General features: G+C 41.6%; 1 protein-coding gene and 1 long non-coding RNA gene across 2 annotated transcripts; one reads left to right on the top strand and one right to left on the bottom strand.

The window, feature by feature from the left end:
• The first annotated feature begins 8,461 nt into the window (after window positions 1-8,461).
• On the top strand, window positions 8,462-13,100 carry LOC112436304 (piwi-like protein 1). Its single transcript, XM_076875753.1, has 10 exons — window positions 8,462-8,588; window positions 8,668-8,855; window positions 9,022-9,094; window positions 9,334-9,534; window positions 9,886-9,989; window positions 10,226-10,296; window positions 10,381-10,534; window positions 10,822-10,947; window positions 11,072-11,219; window positions 12,942-13,100. Exons 2-10 carry the CDS (start codon window positions 8,707-8,709, stop codon window positions 13,083-13,085), a joined length of 1,170 nt encoding a protein of 389 aa, XP_076731868.1. The 5' UTR covers window positions 8,462-8,588; window positions 8,668-8,706; the 3' UTR covers window positions 13,086-13,100.
• On the bottom strand, window positions 13,044-17,232 carry LOC143413157 (uncharacterized). Its single transcript, XR_013093754.1, has 5 exons — window positions 17,143-17,232; window positions 16,630-17,006; window positions 16,527-16,555; window positions 16,325-16,369; window positions 13,044-14,943 (listed from the first exon to the last, which is right to left on the bottom strand). It is a non-coding gene; the product is annotated as an uncharacterized LOC143413157 (long non-coding RNA).
• Window positions 17,233-19,048: the final 1,816 nt, after the last annotated feature.

The following is a 19,048-nucleotide window of genomic DNA, read 5'->3' as shown; positions in this document are numbered from 1 at the left end:
TAGATTTTTCCAGCTTTCAGCACTGATGTTATGATTTTATGGTTTATCCAAACTATTTGCATTGACTTGTGTTTGCAGAACAAGAGTGAGCTGCTGCCCACCGTGCAGGCCCTGGAGTCTTTGGGATATGACCTGTATGCCAGCATGGGCACGGCTGACTTCTACACAGAGCATGGAGTCAAGGTAATTCTTTTAACACAGGCTTCGTTTTTTGGAGTAACAAACTTTATTTAAATCAAAATCGACTTATTTTGCAGTGGCACATCTGTGAGTGACTCATGAATATGGTCGTGTTTATGTGTATTTGTTTTTAAATGCTTTAATCCTGGTAACCCTTTACATCTTTATCATTCCTCTTGAATTGCACATTAAACCAAAGATTCCAGATGAGCAGCACTTATACATGGATACAATGTAACTGTAAAAAATGTTTTATTTTGCTAGAGCTTTTGAAAAACAGCAGAAATTTATTTCGAAATGTCATTGCTCATAGTTGTGGCGTTCACTTAAGTACTTTAATAACACTCTATTTTAAGTATTAATCTATGACAGGATGAAATCAGGATAGAAACTTTAAGACTCTTTAAGATATTGTCTTTAAGTTTGTTTTGTCTCCTTGTACAGGTGACTGCAATCGATTGGCCGTTTGAGGAGTACGATAGCGATGAATGTGCCACCAAAGAGAAGCAGCGCAGCATCATGAACTACCTGGAGGAGAACCACTTCGACCTTGTCATTAACCTCTCCATGAGGAACAGCGGAGGTCGAAGGCTCTCCTCCTTTGTCACCAAAGGCTACAGGACCAGGCGTATGGCTATCGACTACTCTGTCCCGCTCATCATCGATATCAAGTGCACCAAGCTCTTTGTTCAGGTACGCGATCTGTTTTTTGGGGGAGGAATTGTTTGTTTTTTGTTTTGTTAGGATGTTTTGTGTGATGTGGTTCTATGGGAACATGATTAATAAAGGGTGACTCGTTTGCAGGCTCTTCGTCAGATTGGAAGGACTCCACCAGTGAAAACTCATATTGACAGCATGGCATCCCAGACACTCGTCCGTCTGCCCGGTGAGTGGTCGTAAACAGCAACAACAACACTAATGTCATCTTAGATGTTTGTTTCTGAAACAGGAATTCTTGAGTCTTTAAAGCAAAGTTGTTCAAAAACTGAGGTTCTTTAAACAGTAAATACTTCATCCTACTAAAAGCTTTACTAATTACTTGCACTAATAGTTCAGCTTTTCATTTTAATTCTTTTTCACATAGTACTGTTTTTTTCAGTTTTTTTCTAAATATTTGAATTCAAGCTATGCAGACAAACTAGTACAAAGATACCGGGTGAAGTATTTTGGTTTTTGATTGAATCACAGGTCTCCGGACCGTGCTCTCTCGGGCTCCGTGCTTATGTGTTTAAAAATCTCTTAAACCATATTAAAATTGTTTAGTTAAACTTGTGCTTTTGTAACGTTCAGTATGGCCGGAAATACAGGCTGCATGCCTTGGGGCAAAACTTTATTTCGATTTATATGCATTTGTAGATTTAGAATAAAACTCATACTCAGAAAAAAACTCTCGCGATCCCCGCAGCCCCCTTAACCTAATCCTTAGAAACATAAGCAGGGAAAACTCCTTAAAAAATCCTCCGCGATTTCCCCAAAAACCCTAGAATAACTTGTTAGCTACCCTCTATTCCCAAAAGCCTTATAATCCAAAACAGGGGGAAAACTCCTTAGTCTTTTTTCTTCAAAAACTTCCCTCTTACTAGCAACCTCTAAAATTCAACGCACAGTCTAAGTTCTACCTCGCTCTTAATCGCCGACCCTTCCAGAGCAGAGCACAATTTTTTCCTCCTTGTTCGTTCCCCACTCTGCTCCCAAATGCGCTGCTTACATCGTTTGAAAATTTTCCGCCAGAGACCAACTCCCCCTCACTTCGCCCCCTGCCAATCACATAACAAATCGCACAGCTCCCTTCGCACCCCGGTTAGCCAATCGGCTCCAGGTCTGATTTTATGATCTCCCGCTGAGGTTAAGACTGCCGTCGAGCTCCCAGAAGACCTCTGACTTCAGACATATCAACAACTGGCGCCGCTCAGACTGCTTGCGAGCTCGCAACAGCCACGAAACCAGGGATCAACAACAACTGCCTTCGCGTGCCCTATGTGCATATCACTCGGTAAGTGTTAATCTTCCCCCTCTAACTACATTTTCGCATTTTCCTTTTTACCATTCTCTCAAAAGCTTTTTCATCTTCAAAAGCCATGCAAAATAGCTTCTGTAACACTTGGAATACACTTTTTAAAAATATAAATAAGCTCGCCTCTAACACTCAGAGCTAAAAAGTGCGTTTGTACACTAAACTTTAGCAGCGATCATGTCCTCATCAGGTACCTCATTTTCCTCACTCTTGTTCATATAATGTTTATATTTTACTGTTTTTCCCCGTTTGTAAATACTCGTTGTTATTTCTTTTCAGACTCTGAGATAAGCGAGCTCAACTCCTCTCTTTTTGGTTCTCTCGATCGAGTTGGTAGGTTTGGTTTGGTTCATTCTTGTTCTCCCTCTGAAATGAAATGAAAATACACAGCTCAGGAGGGTGAAGCTGGAGCTGCCCGCACCAGGTACTTCTGCACCAAACAATCCATTTTCTATAAATTATCAAAAGGTCTGCTCTTCTCAAGTAAATCAATCTCCAGTTGGTTTTAAACTTGTGTTGGAGAGTGACAAAAGTTCCTCTATGCACAAACAATTCCAGAAACCTCACCTCCAATTGCCCTTTTAGTGCAAATGTGACAAACAAATCCAAGCCAAATGTCAGATTTTACACTTTTACTCTTGAGGATATCGCTGTACACTCAATCTATGATCTACTTCATCTGTTGGTCAGGAGAAAAAGCAATTTAGTTCTATAAATTTGGAAATAGAAACATCTTCCAACATTTCTTAATTGTTCTATTTAATGGCAAAATGTAAGAAAATTGTTTGAGATGTTCACAATCAAGAGGCCAAAGGGAATCAAAGAATCAGCGTACACCCAAGCTGGTACTAACGTGGCTCTATCCATACATGAAGATCCTCTGAGGGTCCACCTGAAGTCCACAAGATGAGTGAGCTACCACTAAGAAAGGGAAAAAAACAAAAACAACTACACAAAAATAGACACATTAGTCAGAGTTAGTCGGTGCCCTGACAAACAAACTAACTGGTGTCTATGTAGGTTCTCACTCAGCCTGGGGCCCGTTCTTCGTACGTCGCTCACTACATCCAAGATCAAATGACACATCCAAGATCAAACCATCGCGCTAACCGTGAGCTCGCTAATCCGGTTCTCCGAACACACCTTCCGTTGACGATTAGTACAGCTGGACGCAGTAATGTGACATCACTGGGTGTCGTAAAAGGAGCTACGCATCGATAGTAGAAACATTGATCGGCAACCCTCTGATTGGTCGGCGAAAATGTCGAAGGAGCGCGCTCGGCTCGGTATTTTTCGGCAGCAGAGCAAGAACTCCTGAGTGAGGGATTTCAGGAGTTTCAGAGTTTAATCAGAACGCAAGGGAACACTGCAAAGGCTGCAAAAGCAAGGAGAGAGGGCTGGCAGAGAGTTGCTGACAAATTAAACTCGTAAGTAATTTAATAATAATAATAATAATATATTGGATTTATATAGCGCTTTTCAAGGCACCCAAAGCGCTTTACAATGCCACTATTCATTCACTCTCACATTCACACACTGGTGGAGGCAGCTACGGTTGTAGCCACAGCTGCCCTGGGGCAGACTGACAGAAGCCAGGCTGCCATATTGCGCCATCGGCCCCTCTGGCCAACACCAGTAGGCGGTAGGGTAGATTTATCATATCACACCATATTATCCAATATTATATTACATTATATTATATTGTTATATTATATCCTCTTTCACATTAGAGCCACAACAGGACCCACTAGAACATGGGAACAAGTAAAAGTGAAATATAAGAATATTCTACAGAATGGTAATATTTATCACTTATATTGCTTTTCGTCTCTTGGAAAGAGACCCTGAAATAATCTGTTTGTTTGTTTATAACAGCAACCAAGAAAAGGGCAGAGCAAAAAAAGACAAGTGGTGGTCCTGCATCCCCTCGTCAACAAGTTGGTTAAGTAAATAATACCCTCACGGGAAAATCGATATCTCTCAATGAGCACACTGTCGCGCTGAGCTAAAGGATCCTGTCTGTCCCGCAATATACGCTGAATTCTGAGGACTCTCCTTATCAATCTTGCACCTTCCGCAATGGGTGGCTCGCGTATACGGACAGGACATGGCTGCGACAGACTTCCCAAATCCACCTTGGATTTTATAGCCGTGGTCTCTCATCTTGATTACACGAAGTAATTTACAATTACTACTCTGAAATATGAATTACATCTGTAATAATCACATACATGTAATAGAATGTTAATAGTACATTTCCCTTTTTTAGGAAATGACCTGTATGTATCTGTGTGAAATCAATAAAAGGATCAGGTGCTGCATTATCTTTAGTTACATTGATGTTATTTATTTATCGCTGTTGCTTTCGTATAAATGAAGCGGACATACCTGCGTGGCCGCGATCTAATCCTGTTTACATAAAGTAAACCTGCTCCCGAGCAGGTTTACGCTTACGGCTCTGTTGCTATGACAGCAAGTCCCGGATGAGCTTCGGGGAACCGAACGATCCAGGATCACGCGAAATCGTCAACAATCTAATCCAGCTAACTTACTTAGCGAGGTACGAAGAACGGACCCCAGGCCCCTGGGCTCTGTACCACTAAGCAAGCTTAACATATCCAGGGTTTCTTTCCCTTATCTGGATTTACTTACCCTATAACCTAACTTCAGCCGGGATAAGTGCTCACATTAAGGTTGTTTGAACCTAAGTTAACCCCTACACATGCAATGTAAGCTCAAACTGGGTAAATACCTCAAAAACACTGGTACAGTCAGTTGCAATCAGCCAGCTCTTTTATTGTGATCATGTGACCAACAGCCAGCTCCCCTACTGTAGGTAGAGGGCGTTGTGACCAGCCAGGTCTGACCCAGCTCAACTTCGGTCCAGCCAGGCTGCAGTGCGAACATCAAACATACGTGTTCACAACAAAGTCAAACACCGGTCCAGATGTGCCAGCTGACTGTGCTTTTCGAATCCTGCTCTGTCTCCTCATTAATCTGCCTTCTCTCCCCTCTTCTTTCAAACAATGTAAGCCAACAACAACAAAAGTGTGGCTGTGAGCGGCGGCCACATTCCCTCCTACAACAGCAACCGGTGGGCTATCCTGACTGGTCCTTCGTTCTCCATGTCTCTGTCCATCTGTCCCACAGTCAGTCCGTCCTGTCTGTCGCCTGTCTGTCCCGCAGCACTCGGGTTTATTTTTCTTTGTTTCTGTCACAAACTGATCTTCCAGCATAATATTTCAGACTTGCTTTGCTGCTTATTTGGAGTCCTTCAATGGTTAGCTCATCTCTTACCTTTAGTTTTTGATCCCCTTCTCCTTTTTGTTTGGACTACAATGTGGCTGCAGATGTAAAATTGATGATATAAGGCGCCCTCTGGTGGGAAACTAAAAGTATTGCATGACTCTGTGTGGAGAACTTTAGTTTTAGAGACAAAATTCCTCATCTTCTAAATTAACTTTGCATTTGTGCTAATGTTACTTAAAGGCACAGCCGTAAATTTAGATAAAGGTCCTTAATGCATCTACCCCTGTCTTCACAGTCTTTTCCAGGTTCCTGTGTGGTTGCTTTCCTCCTGCGTCACACTATATAAACCTCTATAACAGCAGCTGTAGCTGAAGGAGGAAGGGCTTTCCTTTCTTCCAGAGCCCACACAACTTTAATAGTAGTCTGTTCGCTTTCCTGCCTGCTGACAAGATAATGGGCCTTTTTTTGAACACTGGAGGCTTTTGTTAAACTTATGTTTTAACAGCTATCTGCTGCCACATGTGCTGCTGCTGTGCAGCAGGGCTATTTTAATCTGCATCCTTGTGTCTGAATAGGCTGAACTGTGAGATTTGACAGTTTTATGATTCTGAGTGTTTACTTGGCTTAATTTAAGTTTTTTTTAATCACCACAGCATGTAATTTACTCAGTACTCTGAGTTCTTTATTGCTTCCAACAACTGCAGAAATGGCATTTAATACAGGGGTGTTGACTTCAAAGAGCAATTTTATTTGCCTCTGACCTGTCAGCAGGTGAGGTGAAAAGACTCTACAGCAGCATTTCTACAGTCATGCTGGAAAAACAATCGCTCACTACACTGGTATCACTTTTCTGTTTGCATCACACAAGTTAAAGGACACTTAAAACAAAATCTGAACAACTGCAGGCCTTACTTACCTCAGTTAAGATTCAAAACCCTGAAGAAGAATCTCCAGCCATCAGTTTGTGTCCTGAAGCACTTTGGACCTGGAGCAGGACAGTGATTGAATGGCTCAAAAAAAAACTAAGTGAAGGCTTTGGAGTGGCTGGGTCAAAGCTTAAACGCAAATCTCATTGATGTGCTTTGATCTTAAACAGGCTGTTTGTGCTGGAAAACCCTCCAGTGTGGCTGAATTAAAACAATTCTGGGCCCAAATTCCTCCACAGCAATGTGAAACACACGTAGTCAGTAATTGCAAAAGTTTGATTGCATTTGCTACGAAGGGTGGCACAAGCAGTTATTAGGGTTAAGGGCTTATAACGTCTTTGCTCCTTAATAAATGAAAAACTGCGTTTTGTATTCTTCCCTTATCTTTGTCTTATATTGATATTTGTTCCAATATCAGAAATATGTAAGTGTGATAAATATGCAAAAAACTATGGAATTAATAAGGGGCAAACACTTTTTCACAGCACTGTATAAACCTCTTGATTGAGGGCTGTAGTCTTGCAGTAGCAGAAGAAACACAAGTTTGATTTGTATTTTGTTATCTAATAAAACGCACGAATGAAAAAGATGATTGTGTTTTGGCTCGTCTAATAAACGTGAATGGAAATGAACGAAGAAAACAAAACAGAAAAGTTGGTTAGGGAAAAAAATTTAACCAGTTGAAATTTGTAGAAAATCCCAAGTTTCTATTTCTTTAAATTAAAACAATAAATTCAATAAGTGAAAGACGTTAACTTTGTCCCCCGGTGGGTTTTAAGCAGTTTGTGGTGGAACAAAAGTGACCGAGGTCAGTGGGTAATTTCGTCACGCACACGCTCTTTAGTCTGTGGATGCAGGTCCAATAAGTCGACTTCCTGGATAACTCCCACAGCGCTTCCACTTCTTCCAGCTGCTGTCATCCTGACCTGACTCTGGTCATCACTTTTTCCCTTAAAACACCCACATAACCCACACCGTGTGTTCCTGTCAGCTCTGCTCATTTCTTTCAGATGTAAAGCAGCAAGTTTGAGTACTAATGTCAAACCTTGTACTGGTTGTAGAAGCTGAGTACTCTCTCTCTCTTTTTATAGTTGTACTTATAAGTCTCAGTGCATTTAAGAAGGTTCATTAATCAAGAAATATTTCTGTATGACCTTTCAAGCCTGGAGCTACTACTGCAGCCAAGTACTGTTTAATGAAATGTAGAAAGACTAATAATTTCAGAGCACGCTCAGTAGAGTGTCTCTTCCTAATTGAGTCTCCCATGATGGGAATTTATATCAAACATTATTTCTGATGTTTTTTTCCCTATCCTCCTCCCACTCTTTGCCTGTGGATATGTGATTATGTGTCTTCATGAGTGTATTCTCCTTTATTTTGTACTCTCTATGGCAGTGTTGTTGCATGAATTCATGTGCCCGTTTGTGACACGTCATCAGATGTGAACCAGCGCCACACAGTGTGTTCAGTCATCACCGCTCACCTTTGTTTCCTGATGGCGTTCTAATGCGTTTACACCTTTTTTTCCCCCTCCGATCTTTTACAGGTAAAGAGGACGAGTTTCCCAAGAAGCCTCTAGGGCAGCTTCCTCCTGAGATAGCCGCAGCAAACCACGTGGCCAACAGTCAAAGCCACGCGGAGCCAGCCGAGCCCCCCAGGGAGCCAAGTCCTCTACCGGACCCCCAGCGGGACGGACGGCCCCCGAGCCGAGCCCACCGGGAATCGCTGGAGAAACGGATCCGTCACCACAAGGGGGACAAAAGGGAAACCCACTCAAGGGGGTCAGGTGAAATCTCAAATGAGACACAAAAGCAATCCACCTACACCATACCAGAGAGGGGGGAGACACCGCTGTCAGCCCCCACCCCAACACCACAGATGACCGCTGTGGATGGAGGAAAGGCTCACGCCATCGCCAACCACAACTCCAACGCAGCCTCTAGCTCCCGCAGAGACATGCCTGGGCCCCAGTGGGTCAAACCCTCCGAGACTAAGCTAGAAGCTTTGCGGGAAATTCAGATGAGCCGAGGGCCATCGCCGGCTCCTTCCAGCCCAGATGACACCGCTCAGCCTCACCGCCGGCCACGCTCCAAGGGCTACGCCCCCGGCACCGACCGAGGCTCCAATGCCTCCCAGTATGATAATGTACCAGGGCTGCCGGAGCAGGACTTCGAGATCCTGGAGCTTGAGAACCCTCCGTCCAGATTGAGGCCCCTTCGGTATAATTTCTTCTTCTCAGTTAATTAAACAGATACATTTAAGGGCTCATTTAATATGTTTAATATAATTATCACATAGTATGACTACAACCCCTGGGCCGCTGACTGGGCCAAAGAGATGCGTGGATTAGCTGTGATAAGCGCTCCTCCCTTGAACAACTGGCTCCTCTTTCACACCCGTCGTAACGGCAATGAAGCCAGTTCTCTTCTACAGACCCTCAGCAGAGTCTCAGGCCCACTGGGAATTGCCATGGGAAAACCTGTCATGTGAGTTGAGCATTTTTAAGTATTTCTGCAACACTTTTTTTTTTTATCACAATGGACTGTCATGTATGTAAAGTGAAATTTTTGACTGTAACACTTGTAGGTTTTTTTTTTTCTTGTCTTGTCTTTTAATTCACAAACGTTATCGTGCATCCTTGTTTTTCTATAGGATACAGTATGAAGATCATCAGGAGTCTCTCCTCACAGCCCTACGGCACAGTGTCGGACCCCAGATAGAGATGGTTGGTGATGTGTGAAGTGCACACACTTGTACATTTACTTTTCAGTTTTCAGGTCTAAAATGTTTTTTTATGAACCACATTTGCATTTAAATGCTCGAATTGTAGCCATTTTTTTATAACTGACAGAAACTGCAGGTCAGTGTATTGTAGTTATGTCACAATGCATTTTTGTCATCAGGGATCTTAATTTTGACGTTTCCCAAAGCGGTACCAGACCTCAGGGTGTTTCTGTTTGTTAGGTGGTGGTAGTCCTCCCCAACAACAGGAAGGATAAGTATGACAGCGTTAAGAAGTTCCTTTGTGTGGACTGCCCCACTCCCAGCCAGTGTGTGGTGGCCCGTACCCTCAGCCGACCTCAGGCACTCATGACTATAGCTACAAAGATTGCGCTGCAGATGGCTTGCAAGATGGGAGGGGAACTCTGGAGTGTGGAAATCCCTGTAAGTCCCACACAAACTAAATACTTCAGATGTCAGAGATTAAAGTTTAAGGTGTTTTGGAAAGCAAAGAGTAGTAACTTTTGAATTGATTAAACTTTCTGGTGCTTTAGATGAGAATGTATTTTTTTTTCTCCTTTCATCCAAAACTGGTTTGATTGGGTTCACAATGCCTCTGACTGTCCTTGGGATGACTTCTTAAAAATAGATCCCCAGTTTGATCTCTGGAGGTGCAGAAATCATCTATGGTTCTGTAGCTGTCCAACATTAAGAAAAAGAAAGAAAATCTGCTAAGTCATACATCCGGAGCTACCTGCTGTGGCAACCCCTTGTGATATTGTCATGTTTGTGCAGCTCAAACAGCTGATGATCGTGGGCATCGACTGCTACCATGACACCGCTGCTGGGAAAAGGTCTATTGGTGCTCTAGTGGCCAGTCTCAACCAAAGCATGTGCAGGTTGGTTTCTGTAACTGAGGTGGGAATTCACACTGGGAGCAGTGCAATGCTCTCGGTTACGTTCAACATGTGCAAACAAGGCCTCACTTGGCGTTTTGTGTGTGTGTGTGTGTGTGTGTGTGTGTGTGTGTGTGTGTGTGTGTGTGTGTGTGTGTGTGTGTGTGTGTGTGTGTGTGTGTGTGGTTTCCCAGCCTTTAAATGCAATAGTACAGTTAATGATTCAAATGTTTTTCAAGGTGGCTCTCAAAGTGTGTGCTGCAACACAAAGGTCAGGAGATCATGGATGAGCTGAAGAAGACTTTGAGTGGCAAGTTTCTTTTGTCATTTCAAAAACTTTTACTTTTAAATACACAGAGGATCTCAGAAACTGTCTTAACACTTTGTTTTCCAGCTGCCCTGAAAGAGTATTTGAGGTTCAATGGCTGTCTGCCTTCACGCATCATCGTTTACCGAGACGGAGTGGGGGATGGGCAGTTGCACAGTGTGGTGAACTATGAGGTTCAGCAGATCATGGACTCCATCAAGTCAGTGGGGCAAGACTACAAGTGAGTCTTTACATCTCCAACGGTTATGGTGTTTTTTAAATCTCTAAAAACCGTTGCCCTCAGAGGCAGTTAAATTTGCACTGTGGGGTTATTGATAATACAAATGGTCATACATGATTCCTTCCTTTGATTTGAGAATTGTAAGGACAGTAAAGTAAAATGACTGGTTGGAACATGGACGTTTTTGTAGTGCTGTTAGTATTTATTCCTGAGCATCTAAAGAACAAAGTTGAGATTATTTAGTAGAAGTGTCAGGTTTTCCCAGAGCCTCTGTCTTTTTGTTGTAGCCCAAAGCTGAGTGTGGTGGTGGTGAAGAAGCGCATAAGCAGCAGGTTTTTCGCCCACATAAATGGCAAGGTGTCCAATCCTCCTCCTGGCACCATCGTTGACGCAGAGGTCACCCGGCCAGAGTGGTACGTCTTGTTTTGAGGGGGGCGGGGTTTTTGTTGTTTTTTTGTTTTTAGCTGTTAACGGTCTTTTGATATTTACATAGGAGCAGTTGTATTGTGACAGTACTGTTGCACGTTTGTTTTCTAGGTATGACTTCTATATTGTGAGCCAGGCTGTTCGCAGTGAGAGTGTCTCACCAACCCACTACAATGTCGTGTATGACACCAGTGGACTCAAGCCAGATCACATGCAGCGGCTCACCTACAAGCTCTGCCACATGTACTACAACTGGCAGGTAGGCTGGCATCAGAGTGACCTTTTTGAGTAGAAATCTTTCTACACTGAAAATGTTGTCTTCATCTAAACTGGTCATAATCAGGCGTCTTTCTCCTCAGTGTTTTTAAGGAGTTTTCATTAAATGATGACGTTTTTGAATGATCGACTCTAATTTAAAAATTTACAAAGCAATACAATTTAATTTTAATGGAGGGAGAATATCAGTCAAAAATCAATGAGTGATATAATTATTTGATCCCCTACAACCCAGCCAGAATTCTGACTCAAATTGGCAAATTACAATCAATGAGTTCAAGAGTGTCTAATTATAAAGCACACCTGTCTACAGAATCAATTTCTTCAATTAATTATATTTTTCAGTAATTGAAAAAGAGCTGTCAAAGGACAAACAGGGAATGGGATGTAAGAAGGTGACAATTACTGGTGCAATTATCTGGAAATATAAAATGACCATCAGTTGCCCTCGGTTTGGAGCTCCACATACGATCTTTGCTCATGGGGTGCACAAGAAAGGTGGTCATCAGCACAAAACTACATGCCAGGAGCGTGTTAGAGATCTGAAGGCAGCTGGGACTACGGACACCAGGAAGGCACATGGCACACCCATCTTAAGTTCGCCAGTGAACAACTAAATGATTTAGAGAAGGCTTTGAAAGTGCTGCGGTCAGATGAAACCAAAATTGAGCTCTTTGGCATCAGCTCAACCCGCTGTATTTGTAGGACAAGAAATGCAGAGTATTGCCAAAGAACATGATCTCTGCAGTCAAACATGAAGGTGGAAACTTTGTACTTTGGAGGTGTTTTTCCAATAAGAGCACAGAAGACTAAAGGTGGGTCCGAATTAGGGCTGCCACAAACAATTATTTTGATAGTCGACTAGTCACCGATTATTTTTGCGATTAGTCGACTAATCAGATCATGCATCCATTGGACGTAAAACGTACCGCTTATTGCACCAGCAGCATCTGCTCTTATATAACTATCATTAGGCTTCCTCTTCTTCAAGGTTTAACGGCAGCTGGCATCCTTGTACATGCAGTGCTGCCATCTTCTGCTTCAGTCCGTTATTACACCCTTAAATACTACTACTTATTCCTGCGTCTTTTGGGATCTTACAAAGCTTCAAACGACACATCAACTATTAAATTAGTCGTCGACGATTTTGATAGTCGACTAATCGTGGCAGCCCTAGTCCGAATCAGTCTTCCAGCATGATGATGACCTAAAACATACCGGCCAAAGAAGTAGTACATTAGGGTCATTGAGTGGTCTAGTCAGTTTCCAGACCTCAATTGTATAGAAAACCTGTGGAGGGAGCTTAAGCTTTGAGTTCCCAAGTGGCAACTGAGAAACCTAAAGGACTTAGTTTCTGTAAAAAGGACCGGGCCAAAATCACTCCAGAGATGTGTGCAAACCTGGTGACAGACTATACGGCTGTACTGGCCAAGAGTTCCTTCACAAAGTACCCACTTGTGTTTTACTTGTGTATCAAATACTTTTTTTCACTCAGTGACATGTGAATCCATTCATAACTCTGATATAATGTTTTTTTTTCTGTATTTGTTAAAATAAAACTGCCATTAAAAATTAGACTTCATTTCTGTGTAAGTGAGCAAACGTATAAATTCAGCAGGGATCAAATAATTTTCCCCGACTGTGTAAATGTCACTGACTTTGGCATTGTGTTGGTCATGCCTGATTGTTTTTCTTTGTGCTTTAGGGGATCATCAGAGTGCCTGCTCCCTGCCAGTACGCCCACAAGTTGGCTTTCCTTGTGGGTCAGAGCATCCACAAAGAGCCCAATATGAAACTGGATGACCAGCTTTTCTACCTTTTAACCCTTGTATGGTGTTCGGGTCTGTGAGACCCGTTTTCAGTTTTTTTTTGAAAAGAAAAATTAAACAATTTATTTTTTCAACCTGAAATTCATTGGCTTTGGCTTATTTTCTGTGAAGAACATAAACTAATTTTCAATGACCTCATACTGTACCTCCCCCCACACATTTACATTACATACAAGGTGTTCGGGTCCACTGGACCCAGGTCTAATAAAAGTGTTGAAAGTGCAGGTCCTGTGTTCCCACACTCTGTCTTCCTCCTTTCTGGTGCTGCTGATAGTGTTTTCTTCCCCTCCTGCTCCCGCACAAAGTTGCAACATTGTTGAAAATTCAACTATCAACACCGTCTGCCCTTACATTCCCACACATTTTACCCTCTTTCTTGAGGGATCCAAATTTTATTTTCTCATACCCTGTCCCACCTGCAAATTAGGGGCATAATACTATAAATAAGACTTTGCCAGTGTGGTTCTTTATCACAACTGATCAAGATGGCAAAAGATTATCTGCTGCGAGGGCCATCCAATTGATTTTGGAAGAGAGAGGGGCTTCGGATGATGATGTTGACAAAGAGGTTTCAGAATATTTCACATTTCTGAAAATTCAGAGTCTGACAGGGACTTTGAAGAAGAGGATGAGGTTGAGCACCATTTAGTAACAAAACGAAGACGAGTACCCCATCTGCTGCCAGCTCCAGGACCAGAACAAGCCCACCAGACGGCAAGTGAAGAAATATGGATGTCAATAACTGGTGAAATTGAATGGTCTTCTTGCCCAAGAAATGAGCCACCCTGCAGAGCTGCTACTGGCCAGGGCCAACGGCTGACAGTTACTCATGTGCAGGACATCAAGTCTTCATTTGAGCTTTTCATCCCAGATTCCATCCAGAAAATTATTCTGGATTGCAGTAATCTAGAAGGAAGGTGTGTTTTTGGAGAGAGGTGGAAGGAGACCAAATTCCTCCAAGAACCCCAAAGGCCTACTTTGGGGTTCTTATCCTTGCAGGAGTTTTCAGGTCCAAAGGGGAATCCACAGAATCCCTGTGGGATGCAGAAACCGGCAAGAACCTTTCCGTGCATCAATGTCTCTGGAAAACTTCCACAAAATTTCCAGGATTATCCGTTTTGATAACCGAGACGACAGACCAGCTCGACGGCAGAGAGACAAGCTAGCTGCCATCAGGACAGTGTGGGATAAGTGTGTGCACCACCTCCCCCTGTTTTACAACCCTGGGCCTAATGTCACCATTGATGAGCAGCTGATCCCATTTAGTTGTGAAACATATTGCTTCACGTGTAAATGTGTTGTGTCTTTCCACTCACTCCACTTGATTATAACTGATTTATTTTTTTATAACATTTTATAAAAAACAAAAAAACAAAAAACGAGAAGCACATTAATTCATAAATGTGATCTAACAAAGGGAAAGGGAAAAAATTAACCGTCTTTGCTGTTCATATGGCTTGTAATTGGGATGAAGTAAACATCTGTTGAGTAATTTAACATAAAATTGTTTGATAGTGTTAATTTGGAAAGCCAAAACTCTAGCGGGTCCACCAGACCCATGAACACTGGCTGAGTAACAAAAATATGAACACCACACAAGGGTTAAATCTGTTGGACCCATAAACAATATTCAAAAATTGTCTTTCCATTAAATGCAAATTCTTTTTTTTCAACTGCTTGAACTATGTTATTTTAAAATTGACAGTAGAGCAGAAGTCACTGCATCATTTCATCATCAACACGAACCTGAAAAAAAGCTGTCTGATATATAGATAAAATAATAACAAACAAACAAACATACAGATATCACTAAACAAAACACCTTATCTTGGTTTTCTAGGTGTTGCTGATGGTGACATAGGAAACTTCAGGATCCACCTAAACAATGAAGAGAAAAACATGCTGACTCCTCAGTAATATCCATCCACTTATCCTTTTCAGTGTCGCGGGGGGGTGCTGGAGCCTATCCCAGCTGTCATAAGGCGAGAGGCGGGGTACACCCTGGACAGGTCGCCAGTCTGTCGCAGGGCCAACACACAGAGACAGACAACCATTCACGCTCACATTCACTCCTGCATTCACACCTATGGGCAATTTAGATTTTTCAATTCACCTATACCTTTACAAGTGCTTGTATGAATGGGTGAATGAGGCATGTTGTTTACAGTGCTTTGACTACTCTGGGAGAGTAGAAAATTGCTATATAAGAATCAGTCCATTTACCAATAAAAACACTGCAAAACACACAAAACAAAATAGAAATAAGAAAAATGGTAACAGACATAGGAAAAAAAACGTAAATAGGAAAAACGAAAACAGAAATAGGAAAAAACAGATTTCCAAAAGCAAAGGGGAGTGTTTCTGGGGAGACAATAACCCGACGGACCAGTTGCAGGAACCCAAAACATGCTAGGTGTGTTTTATCATGACTCATATAATACTGATGATGGATTTTTAGGCTAATAGTTAGGCTAACACATATACCACTCATCTTTTCTTTCCTCACAAAACCGATAAATCCTCCACTTCTTTTAAGTGTCTCCCAGCGCAATTCTTAGCATATTTTGGTTCCTGCAACTGGTCCGTCAGGTTATTGTCTCCCCAGAAACACTTTGTGCTTTTGCAAATCTTTTTTTTTTTCCTATTTCCGTTGTCGTTTTTCCTCTTTTCGTTGTGTTTTGTGTGCTTTTGCAGCATTTTTCTTATTGCTGGTGTTGTCTTAAGTTGCAGTGGCCTCTCAGGGCCACCGTACAACTGAGTTCCTAGTCTCCACGATGGCCTAATCTCCTCATGTGTATTTAAAGCCCCAGTTTGCTTCTGTTCTTTGTTATGTTCTATGTTCCTTAGAGGCTAGTTTGTGAGTTCCAGGTTTTTAGTGTTGCCTGAATTATTTTGTGTTTTGCATTTTGGCCTGCTAAGGTCAGCAATAAAGCTGCTTTTTGAGTTTAACATGGATTTGAGTTCTGCACTTGGATCCTACTTTGCCAACAGTTATCCTTGAAAATATGTCTCACTGTAATGCAACATAAACAACTCTTCATTCATCACTTTAATTTCTCAGAAATGATGTCTCAAGATATTGCATTTGTGTTTTGACCTCTTACTTCAGGTTTTACGATTCATGGTGTGGTCTACTGATTTTATTTTTGGCCTAACTTTCTTATCTTTTGGATGCTTTTTCAGTTAGTGTCATGCATTTACAATTTTTTAGAGAATAAGAAGAAGTGTTTTTAACTCTGGGTGTAGTGGGAGATCTCACCGAGTTCTAATTGGTTTGAGTCTCCGCAGGGTTTGAACTCAGTCCCTGAAAAACAGACAATAGTGCGGCTACATCTAGTGGAAAACCATTTCTATGAAGGCAGTTTAGTTCTTGTTAACACTCCCTCAAAGATGAGCGGTTTATTTAATTGTCTTTTTAGTGGCAGATATAGGAATATTTAATTATATGTTTCAAAACTCACAGGATTTTCACTCTTCTGCATTTTGTTTCCTGGAAAGACAAAAACAGTCAACTCTAACATTCATAGAACAACTTACAAATGTTGTATCTGTAAATGTTCTCACCTTTCATTCTTTTCCTTATGATGAGACACACAGCTGTTATCAGCAGTGCGACCAAACCAATAGCTCCATCGATGTACCACAAAATAGCTGCGATAAAGCAGACAAAACAAATTTGAAACATTTTTGCATGTTAATGTTTGAAAAACTTTTCACACCATTTAACAGCCATGATAGTCAAGTGAACAATGTTTCCTGCCAAAACCACACCATCATATCAAATGTTACATCTTATGTTTCCTATAGGATAGGTAAGTGATTTTCTGTCATCAAAATGTAAATAATATTCATTAGGAAAAAAGATGTAAACTAAAGTATGAACTCTCCTTTTGTGCTGCTTTCAGTTTTTCTCGCTGGTTCCTTTGTTGTGTTTGCTTCAGCTGAATAAATGACAAAACCAAACCAAAAAGTGTGTCATTATTTCACAAGTTGTTAATGAAAAAAAAAGATCTTAAAAATTTAAAATCTATCAAACTAATATTTGAGGTCATCTTAAACAGTTGATCGTGAGCTCACCTGTTTCCTCACCTGAGGGCTGAGGGCTGAAGGTAAATGGCTGCACTCTTCCTGTGTGTATCAGTCACCTCACACTTCACTGTGTTGTATCCTGCTGAGTAAATAGGGTAATACTTTATAACAGAGAGAGAACATTTCACCTCAATAATCAATCTGTCTGGTTTAGTTGTGGCCTTTTCACCGATCTGTCAAAGTTTGATCAGCTGTGCTGTTAGTTTCTTGAAATAAAAAAACATTTAGTACCATCACAGTTATTATGGTCATCACATTTAGACGAGGCTGAATGACATCATCAACAATCTTCATTGAAGAAAACCAATAAAAAACATTAGAATACAGCACTTTTTACAATAAGAGTGAAAATCAATTTAGAAACAACTTTATAAACATGCTTCCCTAAAACAGCAGATCATGCTCAGCTGTCTTATTCATGTTATTGGTAAGTGATTGTAATAATATTGATACGATTATTATTTCACTGCTATAAAAATGTTTCCTGTATTCTTACCTACAATCTGAATCATCAGCATCAGACATAAAAACATTTGAATCCATCTGAATTCATCCATTCTGCTTCTCTGTCTCACTTCGTTCTTGTTCTCAGTCTCAACTGTCACAGTCTCTGAACTGATGACCCTTGATGAATACATTTAAATATTAGACAAAGATGACACAAATAAACACAAAATGCAATTCCTAAATGAAGTTGTTTATTATTAAGAGGGAAAAAACCTATATGGCCCTGTGTTAGACCAAGTTAAATGTGCGACAGTGTCAAAGTGCTATATACAAGGGTGCAGGGATCAGGTCTCCAGGGAATCTGCAGGGAAAAGCAGGGGGAACACACTCACTCTCCTTCTGTCTCTCTTGGCGTCTCACCAGTCTCTCACTCCTCTCTCGTACCAGAATTTCTGTAAGGAACAAGGGCAGGTCCAGGGTGTCTGTACACAGGGAAACGACGTGTTAGCACAAGATTCAAAATCCAAGAGAACTAGATTACTAGTGTCCTAGCCAGGACTTCACTAACATGAGTCAAGCAACAATCCAGCAAAGAGCAGTCTAACTTCTTCCCATAAGTAGAGGCCGGTTAATGAGACGCAGGTGTTCACCATCTCCCAGGTATGTAGGCCAAAGGCGGGAGCCCACAATGGCCTCCGCCCAGGCGATAGAGGGAGAGAAAAGGAGAGAAAAACAATACCAAAGCCCACTTGTAGCAGAATATTTCTCAGGCAGACAGTGACACTATAGTTTTTAAACATAACAAAAATCAGACGACGACTGGTTTGATTTAACTGTGGTGATGTTTAGATTGCTCGAGTTGAAAAACGTGTTGCCGTCCAGTTTGTGTGAAGTCAGCATTACAAAGAAAATGCAACAACCTATTAACAAAAAGTCCTTATATTTACTGTGATAGTTGACCTGCTGCACTCTTGGTCTTAAAGCAATTAGTGTTGTTTTAAGCTTTAGAAAATGAGAAACAGTAATGTTAAATATGTATCACAATGGAGTGGACTTTGAGAGATAATTTTATCTACTCTGCAGCACAAGCTGAAAAACCAAGGCAGGATCCATGAAGCTGAAACACGTCAGCAGAAGGAGGAAAAGGTGGTGAGGCAGGAAAAAGAGACTAAGAAGGTACCTCAGACCACCAGGGTGGAGAGAGACTCATGGTTGAATTATGAGGTACAGTAAGCCTGAAAAGACAGGAGTGCTTCAGCTCGCTGTGTCGTTGTCAAAGAATGACAAAGAAAGAATCTAGTTGTCGTCCTGCAGAGGCAGCCCTCTCCGCCCATCCCAACCTTGCAGAAAAAGCTGGCAAATCTTGCGCCATCTAGGCCCTCCTCTGTTTTTAGCCAGCGCTCGTCTAGAACTCTGAGTAACTCACTGCAAATTTTTTCACATTTTG

Source organism: Maylandia zebra, linkage group LG17 (assembly GCF_041146795.1).
Source record: "Maylandia zebra isolate NMK-2024a linkage group LG17, Mzebra_GT3a, whole genome shotgun sequence".
Classification (NCBI taxonomy): domain Eukaryota; kingdom Metazoa; phylum Chordata; class Actinopteri; order Cichliformes; family Cichlidae; genus Maylandia; species Maylandia zebra.
The sequence above is the reverse complement of the archived record's forward strand: the minus strand, read 5'-3'. Positions and strand labels throughout refer to the sequence as shown.

Coding starts and splice junctions, on each gene's coding strand:
- LOC112436304 (XM_076875753.1), top strand. CDS start 8,707: ATGCGTGGATTAGCTGTGATAAGCGCTCCTCCCTTGAACAACTGGCTC. Junction 9,535..9,885: donor TCTGGAGTGTGGAAATCCCT/GTAAGTCCCACA, acceptor ATGTTTGTGCAG/CTCAAACAGCTGATGATCGT. Junction 10,535..10,821: donor TCAGTGGGGCAAGACTACAA/GTGAGTCTTTAC, acceptor TTTTTGTTGTAG/CCCAAAGCTGAGTGTGGTGG.